The 26577-nt window shown below is 43.8% G+C and overlaps 1 protein-coding gene across 4 annotated transcripts in view; it reads left to right on the forward strand.

Annotated features, from left to right (window-relative positions):
* ADAM9 (ADAM metallopeptidase domain 9) overlaps positions 1–26577 on the forward strand; it is a 145982-nt gene that overhangs the window by 46866 nt on the left and 72539 nt on the right. For all 4 annotated transcript variants that reach the window (XM_088480392.1, XM_088480393.1, XM_088480395.1 and 1 more), the window contains exons 2-4: positions 19097–19191; positions 19423–19484; positions 24427–24505. In XM_088480392.1, coding sequence (XP_088336518.1) covers positions 19097–19191; positions 19423–19484; positions 24427–24505 — 236 coding nt within the window. The remainder of the gene's footprint in view (positions 1–19096; positions 19192–19422; positions 19485–24426; positions 24506–26577) is intronic.

Below are 26577 nucleotides of genomic sequence, written 5' to 3' on the forward strand. Positions count from 1 at the left end.
TTCTTTTATCTGCCGCTGCATGTCCCCTTCCTGACATTATAGTAAAGTTCCTCAGTTTTCTGGTGGCTCTTATTTTATTTCTACATTCAAATTCTTATTATTTTTTTTATTTTTTGGGGGGATAAGTAGAAATTGCTGTCCCTATACTATTGGCCTAATAACTGTAAATTTTGCCAGTTAAGCTTGGTTTTAATCAATGTTTGCCAGATATATGGGGCGTATGTACTAAGCCGTGGAGAGAGAAAGTGGATGGAGATAAAGTACCAACCAATCAGCTCCTAACTGTCACTTTACAGGCTGCGGGGCAGATGTATGAAGCTCTGGAAAGTGATAAAGTACAGAGTGATAAATGACCAACCACTCAGCTCCCAACTGTCATGTTACAGGCTGTATTTGAAAAATGACAGTTGGGAGCTGATTAGTTGGTACATTATCTCTCTACACTTTTTCACTCTCCAAGGCTTAGTACATAGACCCCATACTATAGTATACGATGTATAGCTTCCCCCCACAGCTGTATTGGTTCTGCAGGTTGTCGTACACTTGTCTACATGTTCCAGACCAAGTGAAAATAACATATTTAAAGGTTTCCGTGGCTGCTGAGAGTCTGAAAGAATTATTTGTATGTGCAGCTCTGGTTTTGTGAATCACGTGGGCGTGTGGTTTGGGGTTTTAGAGTTTTGGTTCTGTGCTAATCCAGGTTGGCAGGTTATGAAAGTTTCTGTGTGTGAGCAAAGTTGAGGTGTTTTTAGCAGAATAGTCTAAGTGGATGTGTGCAGGGTTTAAAAAGCGGCCATCCTTCATTGCATATATTAGGCAAAAAAGTGTATGTGTTTCATAGCAGCAAATGTTTTGTATTACATTTACATGCACGGTAAAATGATGGGAGAAAGACAATTAAGGATCCAGGCAAACAAACACGTGAACAAATGGAAAGTGCAGCATACAATACCGAGACTTGCCAAAATGTGTCTCAGGCACCAGATGGGTTAATGGGCTTTATATGTAAAACTGGCGCACATGTAACTACTGAATTTATACTAATTGAAATGAATCACCTTTTTTTTCATATAGTACTAGTAAAGCAGGGGCAAGCGCAGGATTTCTGATGGAGGGGGGGGGGTTTACAAATGCCTGCCCAGCCCCTGAAGCTATATAGTCTGCCTCATATAAAGTGTAGTGTATGTAATACCTTCAACGGAATCAGTATGAAATACTGGCAGTCTGGATGCCTTCTGTCAAAATGGCGACAGTGGCATCCCAATACTCTGTATCCCGACAGGGGCTGGGTAAGTATACCAACCCTCCCCCCTTGGTGCCTGAACTTAACCGTTCCCCCTTAGTGCCTAACCCTAACCCCCCCCCGTGGTGCCTGAACCTTTCCCTTCCCCCCTGCGGCTAAAAGCTAAGGCGCCCCGCTATACTTATGATTGGGATGGCGGCTGTCGGGATTCCGGTATTGGTATCTAAACTGGCGTCGGCATTTCGACACCAATGTTTAGTCCCGGGTCAGGATTTCAGCGCTAGGATATCAATTGCCGGTATACCGTCCGCCAGCAAACTGACTGTATCCCACCTTGGACATATACAGGGCCAGCGATCACAATAAGCCATCAGATGCGGCATTAGGATCTGCCTATCTGAGGTGAATATGTTTTCCGGATGTAGGCGCCATACCACACTCCAAGTCCTTTGCTCTGTGAAGCACTGGATCATGTCTAGGATTCTTTGGGTATGTACACATTGGTCTTACTATACACTAGATAGTGTATATAATACCAAATCCTTTGTGTATGCCCTATGCTGCCTGTTGTAGCTTTAGCTCTAGTAAAATTATATTGCAGTGGTTCACAAACTGTGCGCCGTGGCACCCTGGGGTGCCTTGGGACACTTGCAGGGGTGCCTCAGGTTGGTAGTCCAGCACCAAATCAAATTATTTATGGCAGGGCTTGACAAATTTTTCTAAAATCTAGGAGCCAGGATGAAAGTATAGGAGCCAGACCACCGTCCCCCCAAAAAAATTACAGTAGTGATTGAGGAGCACAGCTCTGTGTGTTATGCAACTGTTATACACACTATACTAGTCCACAACATGGTCACAGTAAAATGGAGGCCCCTCACTGCTCTGCACAACTCCCCTGCTCCACCCCTCACCCTCCAGTAATAACTGACCTCATTTCACATAAAATAATGGTGCTAGAAAATACAACAAAGCCCCCTCCCCTTGTGGTCACACCACTATCCCTCTGAAGCCGCTCCGCAATCTCTGGCCACGCATAGATCCTACTACCGGAGAGCTCTATGCAGCTGGAGATCGGAGACAGTAGACAGCCGGGATGTACAGGAGGATCAGCGTAGACTGGGACAGACAGCAGGGATCAGAGCAGGCCAGGATGGAGAGGAGTCGTCAGTGCAGGCCGGGAAGGACAGAGGCACAGCAGTCACCGCAGGCGACACTCAGCACATGCACTCCTGTGCATGATATGAACACCGCAATACTATAGGCACGAACCTCCGCCGGAGCTGATGAGGATCTTCTTCCTCCCTCGCTGCCAAATCTGGTAGCCAGGCAGGAAAATCTAGTAGCCATGGCGAACTGGCCCCCGGGATTTGTCGAGCCTTGATTTATGGTCAATGTAATGTAAATATGTGGGCAAACAAAAGTGCAAACCTGTCCACCACCACATAAATGACCTTAAGGATGACTTTACTACATTTTTTTTTTTAATCTCTCAATTGCAAACTTTTGGCTTAGGGGTGTTGTGAAAACAATGTTGATACTGTAGGGCGCTGTGATTCAAAAAAGTTTGGGAACCACTGTCATATTGTATACTACTATATTGTAGTCAAGCAACTGGCCATCTGGTTGCTATTGTTATGGAACTCTCCTTTGTTTTGCCCTTAGTTTCAATGTCTTAAATATCCTTAATTTTGTTTTATGCTTTTCATTTTTTTTTAAGTTTTCATCTATTTAAAATAATGTAGTGCAAATCTAAAACAAAAATGAATGTTCCTTCATATATGTCTGGGTCTGACCTGTATATTATTTTCTCCTTTATTCTAGGCTGTCGGTAATACTGGAAAGACTTTAGGGCGGTATCCAATTAGTCCTGAACATTATTCGGGCGCCAATGGATTCCCCGGAGCTATCCAATTATCCCCGAAGTCCCGCCCGCAATGGCGAAACTTATCATGGATCTTATGTGTTTTTGGCTGAATTATACTATTTGTTCGCCCGAAACAAATAGGATATGGTGAAATAAAATTGTCAAAAAAATCGCAGTTTTTCGCTCTTGAAAATATATTGGGGCTAATTGGATACCCCCTTTAAACTGGCCAGCTGTTGTGTAGGCTGGATCTCAACCAGTATGGCCACCCTCTTATGGATAATTATCATTTGGCTGTGGGGACAAGCAGCATGTTCACAACATGTGGACAGCCTAAGCCTATTCAGTTGATGGGCTGATGTGTTACTTTATTCTGTATCCCAGTGCTTTGAGCCTCGGGATGTCACTGCTCCTGACTGAAATGTTATTTTATTATCAGAGAAACAGCCTAAAGTCATCCCTGTCTATTTACAAGCAACAGGGATCTGTAGGACTGTGAGGAGCTGACAGCAGGGCACTGGGAATACAGTTTCCATATCACACAGGAAATGCTTTAGAGAGATTTAGCTGTCAGAACGCTGTGTTTTACCAGCTGAAGGGCTTCCTGTGCGACCTGGAATACGTGTTTCCCATTGACGCATGTCACTGCAAGAGCTTTAGAATGTTTTGCCTAAGGTTATATACTTTTATTTCATTGGCTGAAAAAGGAAACCTAGTTCAAACGTTGTGGTTTAAATCAACAATCCCATGGAAACAACTCTGTGGCAGGCTATAAGTAGCAGCTTTGTTATTACCATTTATTTTGTTGCTTCAGACTGCTATTTGAGTTACAATTTTGCACACTGTAATGTGATAAAAATATATTGTATATATCTGCGCTGTGTTTATCAGCAGCTCATTAATGCACAAACATAGAAATTGATTAAAATATGAGCGCTAGGTAAATTAATAAATAGTGGCACCTGTAAAAAAAATCTATTAGTATAACGCGTTATATATATATATAGATATATAGATATATATATATATATAGATCTCCTTTTGGAGATTTTATGTGAGGTGAGGTCCGATCAGTAGTCCCAAAAGCCGCAATGATACCAGCCCTATCTGCCCCTACCTTGTCCCTCCAGCGGGCCTTCCTTATGGTATGAGTCCAGATGGTGAACGCTGGAGCCGAGTCTGGCCTGGACTCCTGCTCTCCACGTGCCGCTGGCGTCTGGCCGGATGCGGCCGCGAGTGATGACGTCAGCAGGATTCGTTGGCGGATGTGGATGGCTTGCTTGCCGGGGGATCTCGATACTGGATGCCTAACACCTACTGCCTCCAAAGCGTTTCATGCCCTAAAGCACTTTTTCAAGGATGGCATTGCTTTCCATACCATTGGTTTAAATACCGAAAAAAAAAAACTGTATTGATCTTTCATTAAAACCGGTAGTGATCACCGGAAATAGTTAAAAAAGAGCGGTACCCACATGATTTGCTCTCCATTTTGTAAATTTATATAGATAAGGTGCCACATATTAAATTGTATAAAAAATATATATATATATATATATATATGTTAAATGTCTTTGAAATATATTAGAATATAATAAAATAAATATATGTTTAAAATTTAGTCTAAAAGGTTTGTTCATATAAAAAAAATTATAAAAATGCATTTAGTTCAATATCTACGTTCAAACCAAAAGGTTGCAGGGTTTTGAGATCATATATCCATTTTGTTTCCATTCTTTTAAGGCTATTTACAATATTACCACCTCTCCAATCTCTATGAAGTTTTTGTATTGATGTGAACTTCAAACCTACTGGATTTTTTTTATGTATTTCTGCAAAATGTACTGTAATGTGAGTTCTATGGCAACCACGGTCACATAGCATAGAAGGTAGTGAGCAGAGAAGCTTTGGAACACTCCTCTGAGCTATGTGTTGTAAAATCCTCAGCCATACTCAGCCCTCCTGAGAGATTGTGAACAGTAAATAATGTTTTATAGGAAGACAGCTAAGCAAATTGACTATCTGATGCATACTAAAAGGTACCTTCTTAAATTGCTATTTAAACTAAGGAGCGTTTTATTTCTTTAATCTGCTCTCACTTTGTCCCAATTCTCTTTCATTATATGTAAGAATATGCTGATGCACAAGGGATCATGGAGGGCATGAGTTTTTGCATCCATTTCAGTCCATTATGTGGAGTCTGTGCTTAGATGTTACTTTTCCCATAGGGATCCGTGATAACTAACAGCTCTGTTGTTACAACTCCCTCGTCCAGCTTTGGGTAGGAAAATGCAATACATCATGTGATATAAATCTGCCTCTGTGCCCCAGCCGGGTGGGTGTATGTGTCTATCCTGAACATAGTCATTGCATTGTATCTCCCATTAAGACATACCTCCTGGAATTTCTAGGTAACTCCCGAGAGACTAGACAATCCCATGGGCGGATTGGCCATAGACCTCACAGGGCGTTTTCCCGGTGGGCCAGACTGTTATGGGGCCACTGAGTTCAAATATATTTATTTTTTTGTTTGTTTTTTCAATATTTGACCCGCCCACCCAACGGGAGTCGTCCCTGGTATATTAATGACTAAAGCTGACATGATTTGTTCATGGTGGTTGACCCCTCCCCAGGGACCAGCCACCAATGACTGTGCTTTGCAGATCAGCCAATCCCCTCCTGATACACTACTCATTTGGCTCCCCGCTGGCAGCATCCGGTGCTGGAAAGTAGGGATGTGAGGTGAGCAGCACAGGCAGCGTCTCAAAGCTTTTGCCCTTCTGCTCCACGGGAGGTTTCTGCCCTCCCTGAGCTCGCCTTAGGACACCTGCGTTACGGTTTGACAGGTGTACCGCCGCGCACACACACACACACACACACACACACACACACACACACACACCCTGCCTGTGTGCCAGTGGATCTCTTCTGTGGATGATGGGATTGGTGGTGGCTGCTGCCCCTCAGAGTCTATGCAGCAGAGGTCACCCGTCTTTTCCCCTCCCCGCCTGCAGACCCCTAGAGACCATCTTCTCATTCATAACCGGGCATTTGTTAGCCAGCAGTGGTCACCAAGCATTTCCAGCCGCTGGGTGAATGCCTCTGTGGAATTCCGGGGTGTGCATGCACCTGGGGACTGCTTTTTGGGAGATGTGGATACTCTTCCTGGGGTGCGGGGGGCTCCCCGAAATTTTGTGAGCCTCCCGGCACTCCCGGGAGAGTAGGTAAGTATGATTTATCTCTGGGGATTAACAGAGTGGGTCCCAGCCACCAGACCTCCCCTCCTCAACTTTTAATTGACTCCTCCTCTCTCATAAATGGGGTGAGGGAAATATTACATAATCCTCCAAACACACAGTGCACATATGAAGATCCCTTTATCGTGCTAACAGATACACACACGATTTCCATTGCCAGCAATCAAAATACATTGTTATTAAACTAACTCAGAGATACATCATTTGGCATTCTCGTACTCTAGTCTGCAGAATACTAACTTTAACCAGTGGCAGGTTATGAGAAAACATACCTCTATATAATAACTTGCACCAAAATACTGGCTAATTTTACTAATCTATAGGAAACAATTACTTAAAATACTGATGTAGACTAGAATAACTATGAGCACCTAAACAGCAGGACGGATTGGTTGTAGGCTTCACTGGTAGATGTATGTAATTTGTTTTGTCCAACATGTAACAGAAATTGGCCAACAAGGGTCCAAGTGCACAGACACTCAAGTATGGTGATCTCCCATGCTAGTCTCCACAGTCTGTTGGACACGAGCTATAGCCAGAGTGCTGTTCCATGAGCTTGTCATCCAGAAGTGGTCAAGCTACAAGTCTGGGTGCTATGTACATTATGATGTACTGTATGACGTTCAATGCAATGCTGTCTGTACATTATGGCAGTCACTGGGATGCTGTCAGTGCTGTATGGTGATCATGGGATACAAAATCTTTGCTGTGTGGTGGTAACTAGGATGCTGTTTGTGCTGTATTGTCATTAGGATGCTCAGTGTAATGTCTGGCAGTCCCTGGAATTACCTCTGTACTTTTTGGTGGTAACCAAGCTGTCTCTAAACTTGTGGCCGTGACTGAGATGCTCTCTGTACTGTATGATGATCACTGGGATCAGGGCCGTAGCAAGACCCATGGGTATGGGGGTCCCATAGCAAAATTTCCAAACAAGTTTGCAGTTTATCCATTTTGATTGTAAATGATCTAGTATCTGCCAACTTAGCTGACATGCAGGATTAAATGAATGGTGATTAGCATATAGTAAGAATTCTAAACGAAAAAATATATATTTGTATAATATTATATAGTCTCCTTAAGCCTAATTGTATGATATAACATGGTATATAAGAAGACTATGGGGCATATTCAATTGGGTGCGAGAATAGCAAAAAACCCGCACCTGCAAGGTTTTTCCTGCAGGTACGGGTTTTTATGCTATTCAAATAGGTGCTGATTTTCTCTTTTTTTACGCGCCTGGAGATTTTTATTCACGCACCTCCAGAGCAAATGTGATTTTTAATATAAATCGTTAATTTTAGGAAAAATCAACGGGACTTGCTCTGGCACCCCGGTGGTACCAATTAGCTTAATTAGTCCTTAATTACTTACCTTCTGCAGCGCTGTCTTCATCCAGCGTCGGAAGCCGGGTCTTCTGCAGCATGGTGACTATGTCATAGTGTGTGAGTGTTTGTAAGCGTATATGAGTGAATTTGTATGTGTGTGTGGCCCTCGGTTTGTCGTCCCCCCCCCCCCCCCAGTGTCTGTATGCCCCCTGGAATGGGCGCTGGGAGAACTATATCTCCCAGCAGCCCTTGCACCTCCCACCAGCCCCTGGAGCCTCCCAGCAGCCCCCTCTCCAGTGAGAAGAGGGAGGGGAGGCCACCGGGAGCAGCGGAGACCCCCGGGCAGGTAAGTGCAGGCATTTTTTTTTTTTTTTTAATGCGGCGCAGGGTTTTCAGAGCTGAAAACCCTGCGACCACTTTTTTTTTTAAATTGGATACCACAGGTATCGGGAGGGCGCGTACCCGTGGTAATCCAAAATTGGGCGCAAGGTTTATTACCTTGCTAAACCTCACGCCCAATTGAATATGCCCCTATGATTCACTAACAGAGGTGGCCTGGGCCCCATAGCAGCTCCATTCTCTGCATCTACTGTCTGAGATCTGCCGTAAATTGGACAAGTGCGTATACTGGCATATACTGGTTGTTGAATCTGCGTCCAGGTCTCCAGTAGGATTCTGTCAACAGTCTGGTCTGGAGTTGGATCCCCGGAGGAATAGACAAGTGTGTATCCATCTTTAGTCATGCAATGTCATATCAGATGAATAATTAGCTTTATCCATTGTTTCCAAATTAAAACTGCAGATAAAATGGAGGGAGGTGTCTGAAGGGATAAGGGTGACAGGCCAAAATGTATTACAAAGGCCTTACCTGGAGATGTTATTCATATTCTTTTTTTTGAAGATGTTGTTGTTCAGGACCTTACTGGAAGATATAATCCAAAGTTCACATAAGTAGTTGTTATCCAAAGTTGCCTAAATAAAGCAGGAACTACTCAGAGAGTATCAATGTACAGTAGGACCACAAAATGGCTGCCAGTAGCTGGGCATTCTTTATATAGGGATGTGACCTGCATTGTGACATCACAATGTATGCAGGCAGCAGCTAGAGATAGCTGTAGCTTGGACCAGCTCTGGACCCAGATACCCTGCAGCAGCACTGAGAATAGAAAAGCTGGGGCTCAGGAGATGGCAGTGTAACTATGTACAGGGAAAGGGTCGGGGGCCAAGAGGCTCTCTGTGTTGTATGGCTGTCAAGTTGACCGTTTGCTAGCATGTTTGTATTGGGGCACCTACAGTTTAAATTTGAATGAGGCCACTCTCAGAATGTTTTCCAGGGCCACTTTAAGTTCCCAATCCACCCCTGGACATACCTACAGCATTCCCATCCTCTCCTGCAGTGAAACGTGTAGTGAGGTAATGACATGATTTGCATTGAATCACGTCACCATACCCTCCCCTCACGTCAATTCACAAACTTCACGGTGGTGCAATTCTGTGCACCACACTCCCCTGGCACCTCCCCTTCAGAGTCCCACAGACTGGCAGCTATGTACTAACAGAAGCTATCCATTTCTACTGACCATGTAATCGTTCAAGATAACCTAACTTTATAAATGCAGTTTGACCTGGAAATTTTTTTTTTTCACATCCTAAATCTTTTCCTCCTTTTCCAGAATTTAGATTTCTAGCTGTTTCTGTTCTTGATTTGTATTTTGTGGTTTAAAGGCCAGTAAACACTAGAATATGTCTAGTGTGTATCGACCTCGTTAACAGCGAGATTCGGCGGGATGCCGGCATCGGGAAGTGCATATACAGCCATTTCGTCTAGTGTGTACCCGGCTTAATACACATTTGCTTATGCCGGGACTCCCGCCGGGTCCCATCGGGAACTAGATCGTGCTGGGTACACATTGTGTAGTGTGTACCCAGCATTAGAATAGTAGTCAGCAGTTGTGGACACCAGTAGTGTGACATCTCACACATTGCCTCAGATTGGTAATGTAACCACACTGCTGCCTGCACAAAGCTGTATGCAGACTGTCCGCATCACTGGCTCTGTCAGTTGGCTGACACCGTGTGACTGAAACATCCAGGGCAGGGCAGAGGAGGCCGGAGAGACTATTTTAGGTGCTGCTGACTGCATTATTATGGTGACACAATAGCCAGCATTATGTGTGTAGTATATAGAGAGAAAGGCCTGTCTGCTGCATGTGGTATTTATTAACCTTTATTTGGCATCCACATATTTATACGCATTGCAGGGAATATTAATTAATTCACATTAATTCCTGCTTAATTTCAGCTCTCTCGCACACGTTCATGTTTGTTACCACCAATTATCATGTCAGTATGGAGCATGTTTCTTGAAGTTGTATTTAAATAGTGTCAGGTATACTGTATTTTGTTTTCTTTCTGATCATTATTTTGGATGCACTAATGTTGTAGGTGCAAGGTGGTGTAGTAGGTGCAATGTTGTACAGAGCATGACACAGCAAAGCACACATCATGTTCTAATTCTACTTTTCCCACCAGGCCCAAGCTGTTATTTTACCTGATACGTGTCTAATATAATCAGAGGTGGATATACTGTATACAGCAAATGAGAACAAGGGAGCACCATGTCAGTCAGTCACTGGATAACTTATTTGTCAAATTTGCACATAACATATAATTTTCTGTGGGCCTTATTCAGAGATGTACACAAACCCAATGGTTTGCGTACATCTCTGCTGGTGGGAAGACTGCACATGAGCAGGATATGTACTGTGCACGTGCAGGCCTCCATCTGACAGATCTCTCACAGTTCCCCAAAGCCATTTGGGGTGACGCCGGTCTGAGTTCCCATACATTTCCTGGCCTCTACCACACAGGTTAGACTGCTTTTATGAGTAGCCTTTGGCTTTCTCAGATGGCCGATGCTGCAACCCAGGCTTGCCGACTTTCTGGCTGCCCTTTCCGGGAGGGAGCAGCCAGAGCGGCATTACAGGGGGGCGTGGCCATTGCCAGGAGGCGGGGCTGGCCAGACGATGTGTTTGTGGGCGGAACGGGGCAGGGCCACATGATCCCCTCATTTTGGCCCCGCCCCCACTACATAATGCCGATATTACAGGCATTGTGAAGCAGGGGGCGGAGCCAAAATGATGCGATTCAACGTGAATCGCGTCACAGCCCCCCCGCTGCGGGGGCTTCTAAGGTAAATGCGGAGGGGGATAAGAGGGGTGGGCGGCAGCCGGGAGGATTGCCTGCCTTCCCGGGAGGTCGGGAGCGGCACCCGATTTTCGGGAGGCTCCCGACCAAATCGGGAGGGTAGGCAAGTATGCTGCAACCATCTCTACCGATGGTCGCTATGGTGATCTGATGTCGTGTCTTCGGACGCAGCACTTGGATCTGAGGTGATGTCAAGAGGTATCGGATGCCTCCTGCTGCATTAGTATATTTTCACATCGCTGCTGCGTCCAAACACAAAGCAATGATGTAAACTGCGTCCATCTCTGAATCAAGCTTATCTGATTTCATTGTGGTATAGCAAAAATATTCCTCACTTCTGTCAGTAAAACAGATTGCAGATTACACACAGAATCTATTATAGTAGGGAACTCCCTGGTGCATTAACATTAAAGTACTTCAGTTTATTCAAACTACAGTAGAATCTAATACTTCATTGTCTTGTGAACAGATTTTATTGAAGCTTTATTAAAATGTTTTCTCTTAGTTCATACTGGATCCTGAACGTGCTGCTTGCATTAATAGCCATCTGGGTTTATTGCTAAATATTTGAATGCAGTCTCCTTGGACTGTGTGACTTCTGTAATAAATATGGGAGGCACTTAGGAAGCCGACGGTCTAAATGCCGACTGCCGGCTTCCCAGCTGTCAAATTCCGGCAGAGATGTAATGATAGGCGTCGAAATCCCGACACCTATCATTATCCCTACACCGGGAGCCCGACGCCCAGCATACGGAATGAAGGTAAGCTGGGCAGCGGGTGCGGACAGCCGCCGGGGGGGGGGGAGGGTTAGATTAGGGGCTGCCGAGGGGGATTTATGGTTAGGCTAGGGGATTGGGGGGTTAGCGTTAGACACTCCCCTCCGGAGACTTAGGTTTATGCTGCGTGGACGGGGGGTTTAGGTTAGGCACTTAGGGGGGGTTAGGGTTAGGCACTAGGGGGTACGTTAGTCTTAGGCACTAGGGGGGGAGGTTAGGGAAGGCATCCCTAAGGGAGGGTTAGGGGGGGTGAGTAGGGTTAGTTTTACTTACCTTAATCCCCTGTCGGGATCTTCACTCCTGCCGGTCTTCCGCCGTCAGGATTCGAACCGCCAGCCATAGGGCCGGCGGTCATTCATACTGATTCCAATAAATCTATATATATTAATATATATACATACATCCGGCGGTCGTTCATACTGATTCCAATAAATCTATATATATTAATATACTGTATATACATACATTTTATATATATATATATATATATATATATATATATATATATATATATATATACTGATGATGGGGATTCGTACCCCGAAACGTTGAGAATAAACACCTAAGTTCATTCACAAATTTTACAGTCTCTGAGTGCCGCTCTGTTCTGGTTGATAGATAGATAGATATCTATCTATCTATTTATTATTGGTCAATGTAGGGACTGGCCAGATGAGAAGACCGTGAAATGGTTGGTCAGCTTGACAAATTATTGCAATATTTTGGAACTAACATTCCCTGTATTCAAACGAATTACAGTTTGAAAAGTAAGTGACTGGTCACATATCAAGGGCACCCCAGATGGTTGAGTGCCGTAGATTAAGCCTGTCATATATATTAATATATCTGTGTGACAAATTGGAGGCGTGTTGCATAACGCCCCTGTCATTTACTGCCCAGAGCCCCAATCATACATGGGGGAGAAGCGCTATCGGCACACTTAACGTTCGCTGATGCCGCTTCGACGGTTAATACATCTGCCCCTGAGATCCAAAAGAGCTACTGGTAATTAATTTTCCAGAGAGCAGAGGACCTAGAACTGAGCCTTGTGGTACTACAACTTGTAAAGGAAGCTGATGAGCGCTGCATCTAGAGAAAACGTACAGATGTGTCCACATGCATCTAACCTGAAATTGTGGCAAATATCCCCATTTAGCGCGCCCCCAGAAAAAGGCAAAAGCCAGAGGACAGATATGAGTGAACAGTGCCGTGCCATTGCTACGAAAATACTAATCCTAAGTGCCTAGTACACTCTAAGCAACTTTGGATAACACACATGCTAATTAAAGAAATAGGTACAAAAGTCCAGAAATCGCATATACTGTATGTGGCGGAGAGTCTGCCCTGTCATATAACACAAAAGAGATGGTTCAATGATGACATATAGTATCTGCACGAGTGCAATTTAATTAGTAGGAGGAGGGCCAGGACAGGACAAAGGCCCTCATTCAGAGCCGTTCGCTATTTGCGTTCGTTCGTTCAAAAACAAGGGGTGGCTATGCAAATGATCCGTTCGCACATTGCAGTCTGTTCACACCTCTAAGTCTGAACGAGCGAGCAAAACATACGCTCTTTTATTTCTTAAAAACGCCCCCTGGCCGCTCGCACCATACGTCATGTCCGCTATTTATTAGATTAATCGAGTACATCGAACAGGATATGAACTGCTTGCTATTCTTGTGGTTGGTTTTTTCAACCGCTATTTTGCGAGCAGTTCTGAGTTAAAAAAAACCAAGTGACGTGGTCATTGACGCTGCTATATTAATTATGCACACCCATAAAACGCCCGTTTTGACCTTTAAGCACGCCTGCGAACGGATCTCCACTCCCCGTTTTCAAGCACCTTCCCCTGTTACCACCCACATACGCCTCATTCTGTCACTCAAAATAGCAGGCACTCGCTATATTGCGTACAAATGTTTTTCGGCTGCACTGACTGGTTCGCGCATGCGTACTAAAAACCGTACGCATGCGCAGATGTGCGAACATCGCTCGGAACGAGTGTACTGCCGCTATCGAGTGGCTCTGAATGAGGGCCAAAGTCTATAGACCTAGGTAATGTAGTGTTATATGAGAAGGGAGTGGTCAGCTGTGCCAAATGCATCAGAGAGATCCAGGATATTAGAAAGGAGTAATGATCTTTGATTTTGCAGTGATGAAATATGTGACCTCCTTAGTCAGTGCAGTCGTGGTGGTGTGTTTGGGAGTGATAGCCTGACATAAATGGGTGTGGTAGGTTGTAGGCCCATAATATTGTGAGAGGCAAGCCTCTTAAGAAACATAGAGGGGCTGAGACTTTGGGCCGTAATTTGAGAATTTATGCCACAATTTTCTTTTTCTTCTTCAGGGTCCACAGGGAGACAATGGGGTGTAGCTGGGACCTGGAGGACTGGACACCAACAGCAGAGCTTTTCAATGCCAGGATGCTCCGGTCCTTTCCCCCCCCCCCTATACCCCATCCACAGCCTGAGGACAACTCAGTTTTGTTGGTGTTCGGCAGGAGCTGGGTCACCATTTTAACAGTGGGGCTGCTTTAAGCAGCCCAAGCTTATTTTTTTATTTAATTCTATTTCTATGTATTTTACTAACTGAGCAGCAACGTGAGACAGTCCTTTTGATGTGTGCACTGCTGCTCCATCACCCCTCCGCGGCGCCGTGACATCAGCCCTTGGCTAGGTACTCTCGGCGGGGCTGTGAGGGGGACTAGCTAGCAGACTCCCCGGACCCCAGATCCCAGAATCCAGGGGACAGGTAAGGTGGATCCCCGCTTACGGGAACCCGCATCTTTGTTCAGTCTTGCCACCGGTCTCAGGAGACATACCGGAGGTGTTGATGTAGACACTGATTCGTCCACAAGTGCACTAGACCACCGGGGCATATATAATACTGGCGCAGGGCATACTTTACAGGCCAGGTGATCCGGTGGTTAATGTCAGTAAGGGGAAAAGGCGCTCTCCCTGCAGCCCCTCCCCCAGCTCAGGGAGCCATTCCACTGCGGTCTTGCTGTGCCGTGAGCTGCTCCTCCCTCACCATCTGCCCCCTCAGAGACACACAGCAGCCATTTTCGGCAAGCAGATCTCCGGGAATGCTGGGTCCAGTCTCCCTGTAGATCTCTCCCAAGGACCGGGTTATACAGCGCTATATCCTACCAGCCACTGCGGTCTGTGTAGTTGATTTAGTGCCCATTTCAAATATATACAGTGTTTGTCTGTGACTTGTGCTAGCGCTGATTTCTACTACCTATACTGTCAAGCTTATACCTTTCCCTTTATTCTACTATACCCTGACATACTAAGGTATAGGGGGTCGTTCATTGTACCTCACATCTCCCAGATATTTGGGAGGGCTATCACATACTATATAGCGCGGTTGCTCACTACACTGCCATTTTTCACATACATCTGGGTTGCTCACTGCACTGTGTCATAATGTGTGTTTTATTATCCCTCTGGCTATGGCTTGCAGGGGTAAGACTAACAAGCAGGCTGACGCTGCTCCTCCTACTCTGGTGTCTTGTAAGTCCTGCTCAACCGGCTTAGCTGCAGAGGACCTCATGCAGGATGGTCTTTGTACAAATTGCTATACCGCCCCGGGCCCCTCAGCCCTGGTGTCTCCTCCTCAGGACCCACCTTGGGCCAACTTTTCACAGGTGCTGGCAAAAATTGCGGACCATCTAGCGGTCCCTGGGGCAGCTCCCCCTATGGGATGGCCACAACCGGTGCTGCAAATCCTTTGCCTCCCCCATGGGTAGATATACATTCTACATCAGAACAGAGTTTGGCGAATACCTCTACAGTTTTTCAGCAAATGCTGCAAAAAGAGAAGCCTTTCCCTAGTAAACCTACGAAACGTGCTGTGTTATCTTCCCAGTTTACCCACTTATCTGATTTTGATGCCTCCTCTGGGGAGGCAGAAGACGCAGACCTCTTTCACTCTGACTCCTTATCAGGAGACGGGTAGCCACCCTCTAAATTAAATATACCTGCACTGGTGCGAGCTGTAAAGTCTATTCTACAAATAGAAGAGAGGGAACACCTAAAACAAAACAGCCACTGTTTAAACGACAAGTTCCCTCACTCTTACCAGCTATCTGATAATGTGAGCGAGGCATGGAGTATGCCCAGTAAGAGGTTTTAGTTACCTAAATGTTTAAGTTCCTTTTACCCTCTTCCTGCTACTGATTGCACTAAATGGGAACTTCCCCCAGCAGTGGATTCTCATGTAACTCGTCTGGTTAAGAATGCTACCGCAAGTTCTAAATGGGATTAAGGTCTAGGGAGTTTCCTGGCCACCTTGCCATAAGGCAAAAGTGATAACCAGGGCTCTAGGGGTGTTCGACCAGTGCTGTCGAACAGGGGCGCCACCCATAGAGGGCGCACCCCTCCCTAACATCCAGATTTCAGCGGGACAGTACAGTCCCGCTGTTCCACCCCGTTGGCTGAAGTGGCCCGCGGGTGGTCAAATCGGGAGGTTAGGGACCACCCGTCTTTCGAGCTTCTGGTGTACAGATGGGGCCTACTGGAAGTGGATCTCATGGCCTCAAGACACAACAACAAACTTCCAATATATGGAGCCAGGACAAGGGACCCCGGCGTAGCCTTCATAGACGCATTGTAGGTGAAATGGAACTTCCATTTGGCATATCTCTTCCCTCCAATATCCCTGCTTCCTCGAGTTCTTCGAAAGTTCAGACAGAAGGGGGGCACAGTCCTGTTTATATCTCCGGCCTGGCCCAGATGCCATTGGTACTCCAATCTTTAAAGTCTCTCCAAAGACGTTCCTCTTCAACTTCCTCTACTAGTAGACCTGTTATCTCAGGGTCCATGTCTAGCCCTTCTGTTTTTAACGGCTTGGCTCTGGAGACATCCCTCCTAGCGGCTATGGGTTTCTCCAGCTTTGTGGTCCAGACCATGTTTAGAGCGCGGAAACCGGCCTCAGCCAGAATTTACCACAGAATTTGGCATTCATATTTCCAATGGTATGCTCAAAGAAACTATGTCCTACAAGTTTTTAAAGTTTCTAGAATTCTTGCCTTTCTTCAGGCTGGATTGGATCTAGGCCTCCGCCTAGCTTCTCTGAAAGTGCAGGTCTCTGCTTTGTCCATCTGATTCCAGCGCAGAATTGCTCCTATACCGGATGTTCACACCTTTTTGCAAGGTGTTCTACGTATACAACCTCCCTTTGTCCCTCCTTCGGCTCAATGGGATTTGTCAATAGTACTACAAGCACTTCGGGAACCTCCATTCAAACACCTGGAATCGGTGGATGTCAAATGGCTCACTGCGAAGACTCTGTTTCTTGTGACTATAGCATCTGCTTCTTCTGGCTATATCATCTGCCCGTAGGGTATCGGATTTACAGTAGGGACACTTTCAGGTTGCTACCCCTTTTAAATCTTTCATCAGGACAGGGCTATTCTTAGAACGAGCTCGGGCTTCCTTCCCAAAGTGATTTCTCGTTTCCACCTAAATGAGGAAATTGTGGTTCTACATGGACCATACTACATACATAAGGAAATCGGACTCCCTCTTTGTCCTATATGGATTCACTAGAAAGGATGGCCAGTTAACAAACAGACTCTGGCCATTTACATTTGCCTCTCAGGATGCTTTCTCCGGGCATAGGGTATTCCTCTCAGCTCAAAAGCGTTCCTGCTCTGCTTTGGGACATCCCCATTGTCTCCCCTGTGGAGCCCTATGAACCCTGAAAAAGAAAAGGAGAGTTATGGTAATACATACCCTTTATTAACTCTTTCTTCGAAGTCCATAGGTTCCACAGGGCACCCGCCCTGACGTTCCTGGCTTCTATGGGTTTCTTCTCTTGGTCACTTGTTTCCTTCTCTGTGTGAGAGTGTGATTCTTCAGCGTGCCAGTCTTCCTTCTCTCCTATCTTGCTCCTGCCTTGGGCTTGTTAACAAAACTGAGTTGCCCTCAGGCTGTAGGCGGGGTATTGGGGGGGGGGGGGGATTGAAAAGCTTTGATGTTTGTGTCCGGTCCTTCAGGTCCCACCTACATCCCAATGTCTCCCTGTGGACCCTATGGACTTCGAAGAAAGAGAGTTAACAAGGGTAAGTTTTTTCCAATACACTCGTTTTTTTTTTTTTATCTTTAATAATAGGAGAAATCAATGTGTACTGTAATAATAATGGACAGATACCAGTAGAGAGAATATTGATTTTAGTTAAGTTTGGAATAAGCACAGGAGACTAGTATGACTGATTTGTAATTATATAAGAAATGAGTAAGAGGATAAGAAAAGAGCAGATACTTCCCCGTGTTTAAATAGCCTCCAATTTTGATAAAATGGCAGATCTCCTGATGATTTTCCGACGAGTTGCAAATCATGGTATTTAAAGTCACCAGTAATCTCTCACTTAAACTACGCGTCGCTGCAAGCCACTGTCACAGTTACATAAAAAAAAGCCATCAATGGAAATCACCAGTTGTAATTTTCACCAAGTTTGCAAGTCGATGAAAAATAGAGGTCCCTATGGCAGACTAGAGCAGCTATCAGGCTTGTACCTATGAATGTCAAAGGAAAAGCGCCCAAATATCCAATTAATACTAATACATCCTAATAAGTTGGCACAGTTATGTAACAATTTTCTATTGTAATTTTAAAACCCAATTAACCGTAATAGGTCGTGCACTGCGGTGACATTTTTTCCATCACCGCAGTGCACGACCTGCTGGTGATGTATGTATTTAAAATCTATAACAGGCTGTCTGCTTCTTGTAGTTTTGTACTCCAAATGGCTGGTTATTACACCCAGTAATTTGGTGGCCCAAATCACTGGAAAGTATCTGCGATTTGCATATGTTTGTTTGGCAGTGTCGAAAATGTTTTGATAGGAGCGATAGAAGCATATGTGAGAGTCATTAGAAGTATAGCATTTTTCCAATGACCATCTATGTTCTTCAAACGTTTTTGGAGATATAATTTTTTAGGTTACAATGGCTGACAGTGAGGCCAGCAAGGAGTGTGAAGATTAGATTTCTTATTAACATTCTTTCATTAGCATTTATTTCTATAATATATTCCATTGCTTTCTACAATTGGGAACAAAACCGTAATAAAACGAGGTTAGATGACGACAAACAGAGAAAAAGGTACGTAGGCCCTGCCCGTAAGCTTACAATCTATAGAGGGTTAGCTAGATATACAGCAGATAGATTAGGGAGGCAATCAAGGACTTGAATAGAGAACAAATTTGTTGCTACTATTCAAAACCTTTACTTATTCTTTCATCAGGGGTCAATAAACATACGATCCCCATGTGCAGTCCAGCGCATGACGGCTCTTCTGTTAGTATGCCCTATTGATGACACTTTTATTTATATATATACATGTGTGTGTGTGTCTCTAAGCATGTTATTCCTGCTTAGACTGCAGCACTCATTTATCCTGTTTTTTTTTTTTTTTTTTAGGTGAGCACCCTTCATCGTTTTTGTCTTCATATGAGATTATTACACCCCAGAGAGTAACTCGGCTAAGAAGAGATGCGTCCGGCTCCCTGTTAGAGGTAACTAAGCCTGTCTGTGCGTTTCGTGCTGCTGTGAGATGACTGAATGGAGTTGCTGTATCATAGTTTGGGGCTGTTAGGAGAGTTGCCTTGTGCCAAAACTTAAGCCTCCACCAATTCCACACTTATCCAGATGCCTCTTGAGTTACGCTGACGACTGGACCAGTGATAAAAGTATGACCTGTATCCTGTGAATAGTAATTACTATAACACTCTGTTTAATATCTGCAGGGTCTGTCTTACATCATCCAGGCCGAGGGCAAGAAACACATACTACACCTCGAGCAGAACAGGTATAGTCTCCCCTAACTCCTCGTCTAATGCTGAGCTCACCGTCAGCATCTCTGGTTATATAATGTCTCTCCTTTTGCTGGTAATAGATAGGAAGACTCTCCCCAAAGATTCAGAGCTGGAGAGGTGGGGTGGTGGTGGTGGTGGTGGTGGGTAATAGGTTCAGATGTGCTTGTTGTTCCCTGGCTGTGAGACATGAGATGCATCTGCCAATGTATTATACTGTTAATACATGACCATATACTGTATTTTTAGTATCCTTTTGCTACAATTATTCACCACTTTTGAAGTAAATTGTCACTTCAATAAATATTTTCTCAGTGATCACTTTTCTTTATTATATACTCAATGACCCCTGTACAGTGATTGGTTTGTACTACTGAGCATTATGAGCCAGATGTGTTCTGTGCTTATATTTATAGATTCCATTGTATTTGATGATTAACCAAGCAAGGTTCTCAGTGCGACCTCTGCGCTATAATCCATTGTGTTTTACACAACTGAAATGTATCTTTATTTGGTGCCTTTTTAGCTTTATCTGACACCTTACCTGGAGCCCTCTCCTCATCCCCATACAGTCATCAGTAGAGATCTGTAATATGGGCAGAGGAGAGCGCACCGCTCCGACGTTCTGCAGCATCGCAGGTCTCATTTCCCCCATCTGTTTGTTCAGCTTGCAGCTCCCATTATTGTTGAGCAGGAATGGTCAGAGAGACCTGGTAGTGGTACATGGCCAGTATCCATTCGGTTCTCTAGCAGGGATGAGTCGCATATAAACTATCTATTGCTTGTCTGGAATTCACTACCTGCTAACTTCTTCGTGCAAGCAACTTTCTTTAACAATAATTCTTATTAGTATACATATTTATATATTATCAATTGTGTAGATGTTAAAATGATGTGTTATAATCCCAGTTATGTACTGCCTACGCTATATAGCACTGCAGAGATATTGGCACTTTATAAATCAATTACAACATACATAGTTTTTTTTAATGATATTTATTGGTTAAGGTTAAAAGTAATATTGATTGTATATATTCTACTTGAGGTAGCAAATCGGGATACCTTCTTCAGTTATCCCTAATTTAGATACCTGCCAGTACCTGAAGTAGGTAGTTACTGTAGGTACTAATAGGAGAGTATCCAGATAGCTTAAGAAACAATAGAAAAGAGACTAAAGTATTCTTCGCCTTTAGAAAACTAAGGAGTCTATTTACTAAGCAGTGTTAGAAGAAAAAGTGATAAGGTGCCAGCCAATCAGCTCCCAACTGTCATTTTTCAAACATCCTGTGAGATGGCAGTTGGGAGCTGATTGGCTGGCACCTTATCACTTTTCACTCTGTCTCCTAACACTGCTTAGTAAATAGACCCCTTAATGTCTCTCATTCTTCCTGTGTTATTTTCGGATATCTGATCGGCTTGACAATTAATCATAAAAATCAGCTATTTCCTTTGTCCCTTTGTAATGACTTGTTCAGATATGGAAATAGTGACTATTACTGGCATTCTTATCTGTTCAGCAAATTAAGCTTTGTGTGTACATGAGTTAAATTGCTGGAAATAAAACCTATTCATTTCATAAAACTGTTAATCATCATAGCTGTTAAAGTCCAATAACATAGTATGTACGTATGTATATTAAATTGTATATATAAAAATAACAAAATTCACAAATTAATGAGTGTTAATTGAATTGCAAACCAAGAGTTTTGGATACCTCAAAGTAAGATAACACAGTGTAATACAATCACGGATTATTATAATACAAGAAACCGGACTTTTTTAGGCCTATCAAATCAAAGCGTATACGATCTTCCTGGTTATTTAAAAGTCAGGTGCTAAGTACTTCTTATGTGTATCAAGCTAGGGAGAGCAATTCTATATATTTCATTCATACAAGGAAATAGCTCAGGAAGCAAGATTAAGATGTAGTATGTAAGCCCAATTACATACATCCGTGAGCTAAGCACTCCCATATGAAGCAAATTACATTGCCTCTCTAGGACAGGAATATATTAGACAGCAAGGTACTCGTACAGAAGCTATAGGCGGCTCTAGAGACCTTAGTGATAAGGTCCAAGTTATTATTGCCAGATGACTGGGTCAGAACCAATAAAGAAATGGTGCTCATATGCAGTCTGAAGCAGGGAGATCTCTGATTCTTTTGGATTTTCTTATTTCTTAATGATTGTTCATAATATAAAAAAAAAAACAGGACAACATAGTGTAACTCAATTATAGTCAAATACCCTAGGTGTCTAGAGGTGGATACCAAAATGATGTCTGAGACTGAATCCCTGGCTGTATAGGTGGGAACACAAATTCCTTTCACCACATCCACAGTTCCTCAGAAGATAAAATTGATAGCAGTCCATACCTCCATTCCCCAATAAGAAGGTAAATACCAACAGTAACAGGCCAGAGTCTATGCAAAGTTGCATGCGCTCAAATCATTTGGTGGAGCAGCTGGACCAGTCCGAAGTAGTCTTCATGCTGGCTGAAGTTCTCCACTGCAGCTTCAGATGAGTCAAACTGAATCTCGCACATCTTGCACTTGATCTGTGGGAACACGAAAAAGTCTCAGGGGGCCAGGTCTGGATTGTACGGCAGATGACAAAGCTCCTGGATATGTTCATGTGCCAGATAATCCACCACTTTCCTGGACATGTGGGCAGGTGCACCATCGAAATGGAGAAGGTCACCACGCACGCAAGTTCTTGGACAGCGCCTGCAAATGGCTTCCAGCACTTGCGGCAGGCATTGGTTGGCATACCCAGTTATGGTACGCTGCTGCATGAGTGGTACGGTAGCTAGATGACCAGTCTTGGCCACAAAAACAGCCACCATCTACTTGGCCATGCTGTGCTCACGTTGGAACTTCTGTGGTGGCGTACCTCCAACTGGGCTGACTGTTGTTTGGTCTCGGGGTCAAAACTGTAGATCTAGGATTCATCGCTGCTGATGATCTCCCAGAGTTTCAGCGACCGCCGTCAATACTGGCCAGCATGGCTCCAAGTCACCCGAGCCGCCTCCTGCTCTCGAGTCAGCTTATTAGATACTCAGCGTGCAGAAACCTTGCTCAGGCCAAGCTCTTCATGGAGCATTGAGCAGATGGAAGGAATGAAGGAAGTGAACAATGATGAATGACGAAGGAAGTGAACAAGCTGACTTCCTTCCTGTGCAGTGCTACTTATATACGGTTCTGTGCCTTGAAATTTCACAAGAACTTTAGCCAGAGATTACAGTTCACAACCAGGCAGTCAGATTGTGTCTGGTTGCCCTTTCAGAAACTTGTGGCGCACCCCTTGTATTCTGCCACCAAAAACTGGATTCTTACTGTGTCATTGTAAGGTTGGTAGAGTTCCATGCTTAGGGCTCATTGTTGTGACTTTTTTCTGCCCCATTTATAAATGCAGGAGGTATTGTAGCTATCTCCTGTGTTACGTAGGTATCGGCAGAACACCACAGTTAACATGTTCTCTATGGGAACTGCAATGACGTCAAATTTTTCAAGCTCTGAAAAAGTTTTATCTTTTGGAGCTTGGAGTCTATAACAAGGAGAGAATGAGTTATGTTGGCAGTTCAGTATTTAAACATATCTTAATTACTCTACGTGTCCTATTATTTTAACATGCCCTAACTTTTACTGATCAGGACAATAAACATAGACATTTGCTCTTATATGTGGCGGAATATTCAATATATTACATACAGTTGTCCACAAACCTTTCCTCCCTCTCATCTCTCTATTAGGACATCTTTCAGTGCATACCCAAACTTTATTCAGGGCATGTGCATAGGACATTGGCCAAGGAAGAAAGTCGTCCACAGCTGCCGTCAGCTTTGGGTACGGCAATGGAACTTTGCAAAAAATGTTTCCAGGTCATCTGCTTATCACAAGCGCTTTCCCAATTGAACAATGTCATCTGCCTGAAAAATCGCTTATCAGTGCAATTTGCAGCAATAAGAAATGTTACTTAATGGGGAAAACTGGTGACTCAAGTTGCACATAGTATCACTTTTATTTTTAGTAAAGCTTTGTCCCTGTAGCTGCAGTCGTCTGATTTAGAAACATATTTTCTGGGAATCATCAACCAGATTTTATAATCTCTACAGTATAATCCAATCATGTACATTTTTATTACATCATCTACAAAGCCCAGGAACTGGAGCAACTGAAAGAATTCTATTATTGACAGTGACGTGCGGTTAGGTCAATGGCTGGGGAAGCACACATGGAGATGAGTGCTGGGGGCCTGTCTCACCTGCTACTCACTGTAACTTGGGATTCTCCTACCTGCATCACTGTGTTTTCTCTTGAGCTTCGATCTCTAAACACTGCAGTGCACTTCCTGGTCACTTGACACATCCAAGGTGTCCATCAGAGCTCAAGGCACGCCCCCCCAAACTCAGAGGCATGCCTCTTTTAGCTATCTTTCAGTGGAGCTAACTGTCTGTGGTTTGGCCCCGCCCCCTGCTCTGCAAGCAGTGTCTGACTATACAGAAGCGAGGCTGAGCTGTTGCTGCCTCATCTCTCGTCTCCCTGTAGTCCCAGGGAGCTCCACAAAGCTGGTGAGTGTTAACTATAAAAATGAATACAATAAGCAAAGAAGATGTTTATAAGTTCTAAATACCTACTTTGTATTATTCTAATCATTTTTATATCAAATCTCAGTATTATGACAGGTGAGGCCCTGCCTACCCTGACTGCATGTCCCTGATTAGTGAATAATAGTACAGCCAATCCCGCCAAGCCCCATAAGGGCTAACCACCGGGCAGTACCTGATTTCCACATGAAAGGATCACAACAGCCAGGTGTAATCCTTGGAGCACGAAACACTAATAATATGCACTATGCAATGTTGAATTACAGATCTAACCTGTCATACTGAAGTCCTCGTTTATAATTTTCTTTTCTTTTTTTTTCTTTTTCCTAACAGAGACTTGTTAGCCAAAGATTTTACAGTTTATACATATGCTGAAAATGGAACTAGACTGGCAAGCCAAATTCAAGATAAGGTGTGTGCTAATTAATGAGTTACAGTGTAATATTGACTTTGTGTATTTGCCAATTATATTGACTTTATATATTTGACAACTTTTCTATAAACTTCATTGAAGAGGCTGAGTAAAATTGATACTGGTAAGTAGGGGGTTATTTACGAACATTGGCTGCTATTATTAAGGTGCAGAATTGCTCCCCTGACCAATCAGACCTTTGCTTTCCCTGTCTCTCCTGATCCAGACAAATAAAAGCAATTGTCTGATTTGTTGCTGTGATTTGAGGGCTTGCACTAGGGATTGTCCTCTGCTTTACAAGCAGTGGGAGGGGGGAATTTAATTCAGCTCAATGGACCAGAACCCCATAGAGGTGCAAGGAAATGTCAGCCCTATTGAATATGGGCGATAAGTGCGCAGCCGTGCATCGTGGCACATCGTGTTCAATTAAATTCCCCCCAATGTTGTTGTTGTTCAGTGACTGCATCTCTACTACACGTAAAGTACATGGTTACCTAGGGATCATTGAAGAAGCCTCACAGTGACTAGGAATTGATCATCCCTAGGATATTATGTGTGCTTCCATTTTGTGTAAGAGTATCGGCTGGTTTTGATTCCCAGGCAATGCAATGTAATGTAATAAATACTGTGACGATCTTTATGAAAATGTAAGAATTATTATCTAGCCCTTAGCAACTAATCACATTCTAAATGTTATTTTTGATGTGCAGTTTAAACAATAAAAGTCGGCATCTGATTGTTTGCAATAGGCAACAACGCCTTTTCATATGCATTGTCCCTATATGTCCAAAGTTTGGGTTCTAAGGAAGACTGTGGTTTTGCCCATAGTAGCAAATCAGATGCTCACTTTCATTTTATGATACATCATCATTCTATACAGCAGATTTTGTTAATGTTTCCCAATGCCTTACTGTAAAAACAACTGACTCATTACAGCCCTGTGATTACATAGTCAGTTACATAGTTATTATTATACACTTTGCTCTGTGACTAGAAGTGATATGAGAGATCAATTGTGCAATTTCCTATTTTACTTCCCTTTTTACTTTTCAGTAAACTGACTGAGCCTAGTATAAAGAACTCCACACTGCTGTGTGATTGAGAGGTCACAGGTTCAATCACTGCATTTTGATGTGGAAATGATGTTAATATGGGAAATGTCATCAACAAACTCGGCATTATTACTTTGAAATGGCTTGTACTTAAACCTAAAATCATTAGTTCTGTTGCAGCAGACAAAGCGGGAATGCCTAAGGCAGAGGTTCCCAACCACGGTCCTCAAGGCACACTAATGGCCGGTACACATGGGTCCATCAGACAAGTATCATATATCGTTGTCTGATCCTTCTGCATGTGCTGGATGTTCAATATCAAACATCCAGCACATGTACCAACCCCTTAACGATCCTGCGATCAACGATCGCAGTTCCCTAGAACAAACAGGCTAACTTGGTCGATATCGACCAGGTTGGCCTGCATGCACGGGATGGTCGATATCGACCATCCGTGCACGTGCATCGAACATCGTTTGGTCGTTAGAGGGGTGAAAAAAAGATTGATATAAACGATCTAACGATATCGTTGTTTATATCGTTCTTTTAAGTTGGACCGTGTGTATGCACCATTACAGTCCAGGGTTTTAATGATAGCCATACTTGAGCACAGGTGACTTAGTATCCCAGTGATTTTGATTTAAACATCTGTGCTGAAGCATGGATACATCACTAAAACCAGGACTGTTAATTTGCCTTGAGGACCGAGGTTGGGAATCACTGGCCCATGTGCATAAAAACCCTTAGACATTCCTAGCGCGTCTCTGCAGCAAGACCAGCAGCCCACCTATTACATCAGCGTAATAAGTCTACTCGTTTAATAATAGTTTTCTTTACATTTATAAGCCATTAAATAGCCCACAGGCTCTCAAACTCTGTCCTCAGGACCCCAAACAGTGCATGTCTTCCAGGTCTCCTCACAGAATCACAAGGGAAATAATTAGCTCCACCTGTGGATCTTTTTAAACCGTGTCAGTGAGTAATGACTACACCTGTGCTCCTGCTGGGTGACCTGGAAAA

This window comes from Taudactylus pleione, unplaced genomic scaffold (genome assembly GCF_031769625.1).
Source record: "Taudactylus pleione unplaced genomic scaffold, aTauple2 ptg000253l, whole genome shotgun sequence".
Lineage (NCBI taxonomy): Eukaryota > Metazoa > Chordata > Amphibia > Anura > Myobatrachidae > Taudactylus > Taudactylus pleione.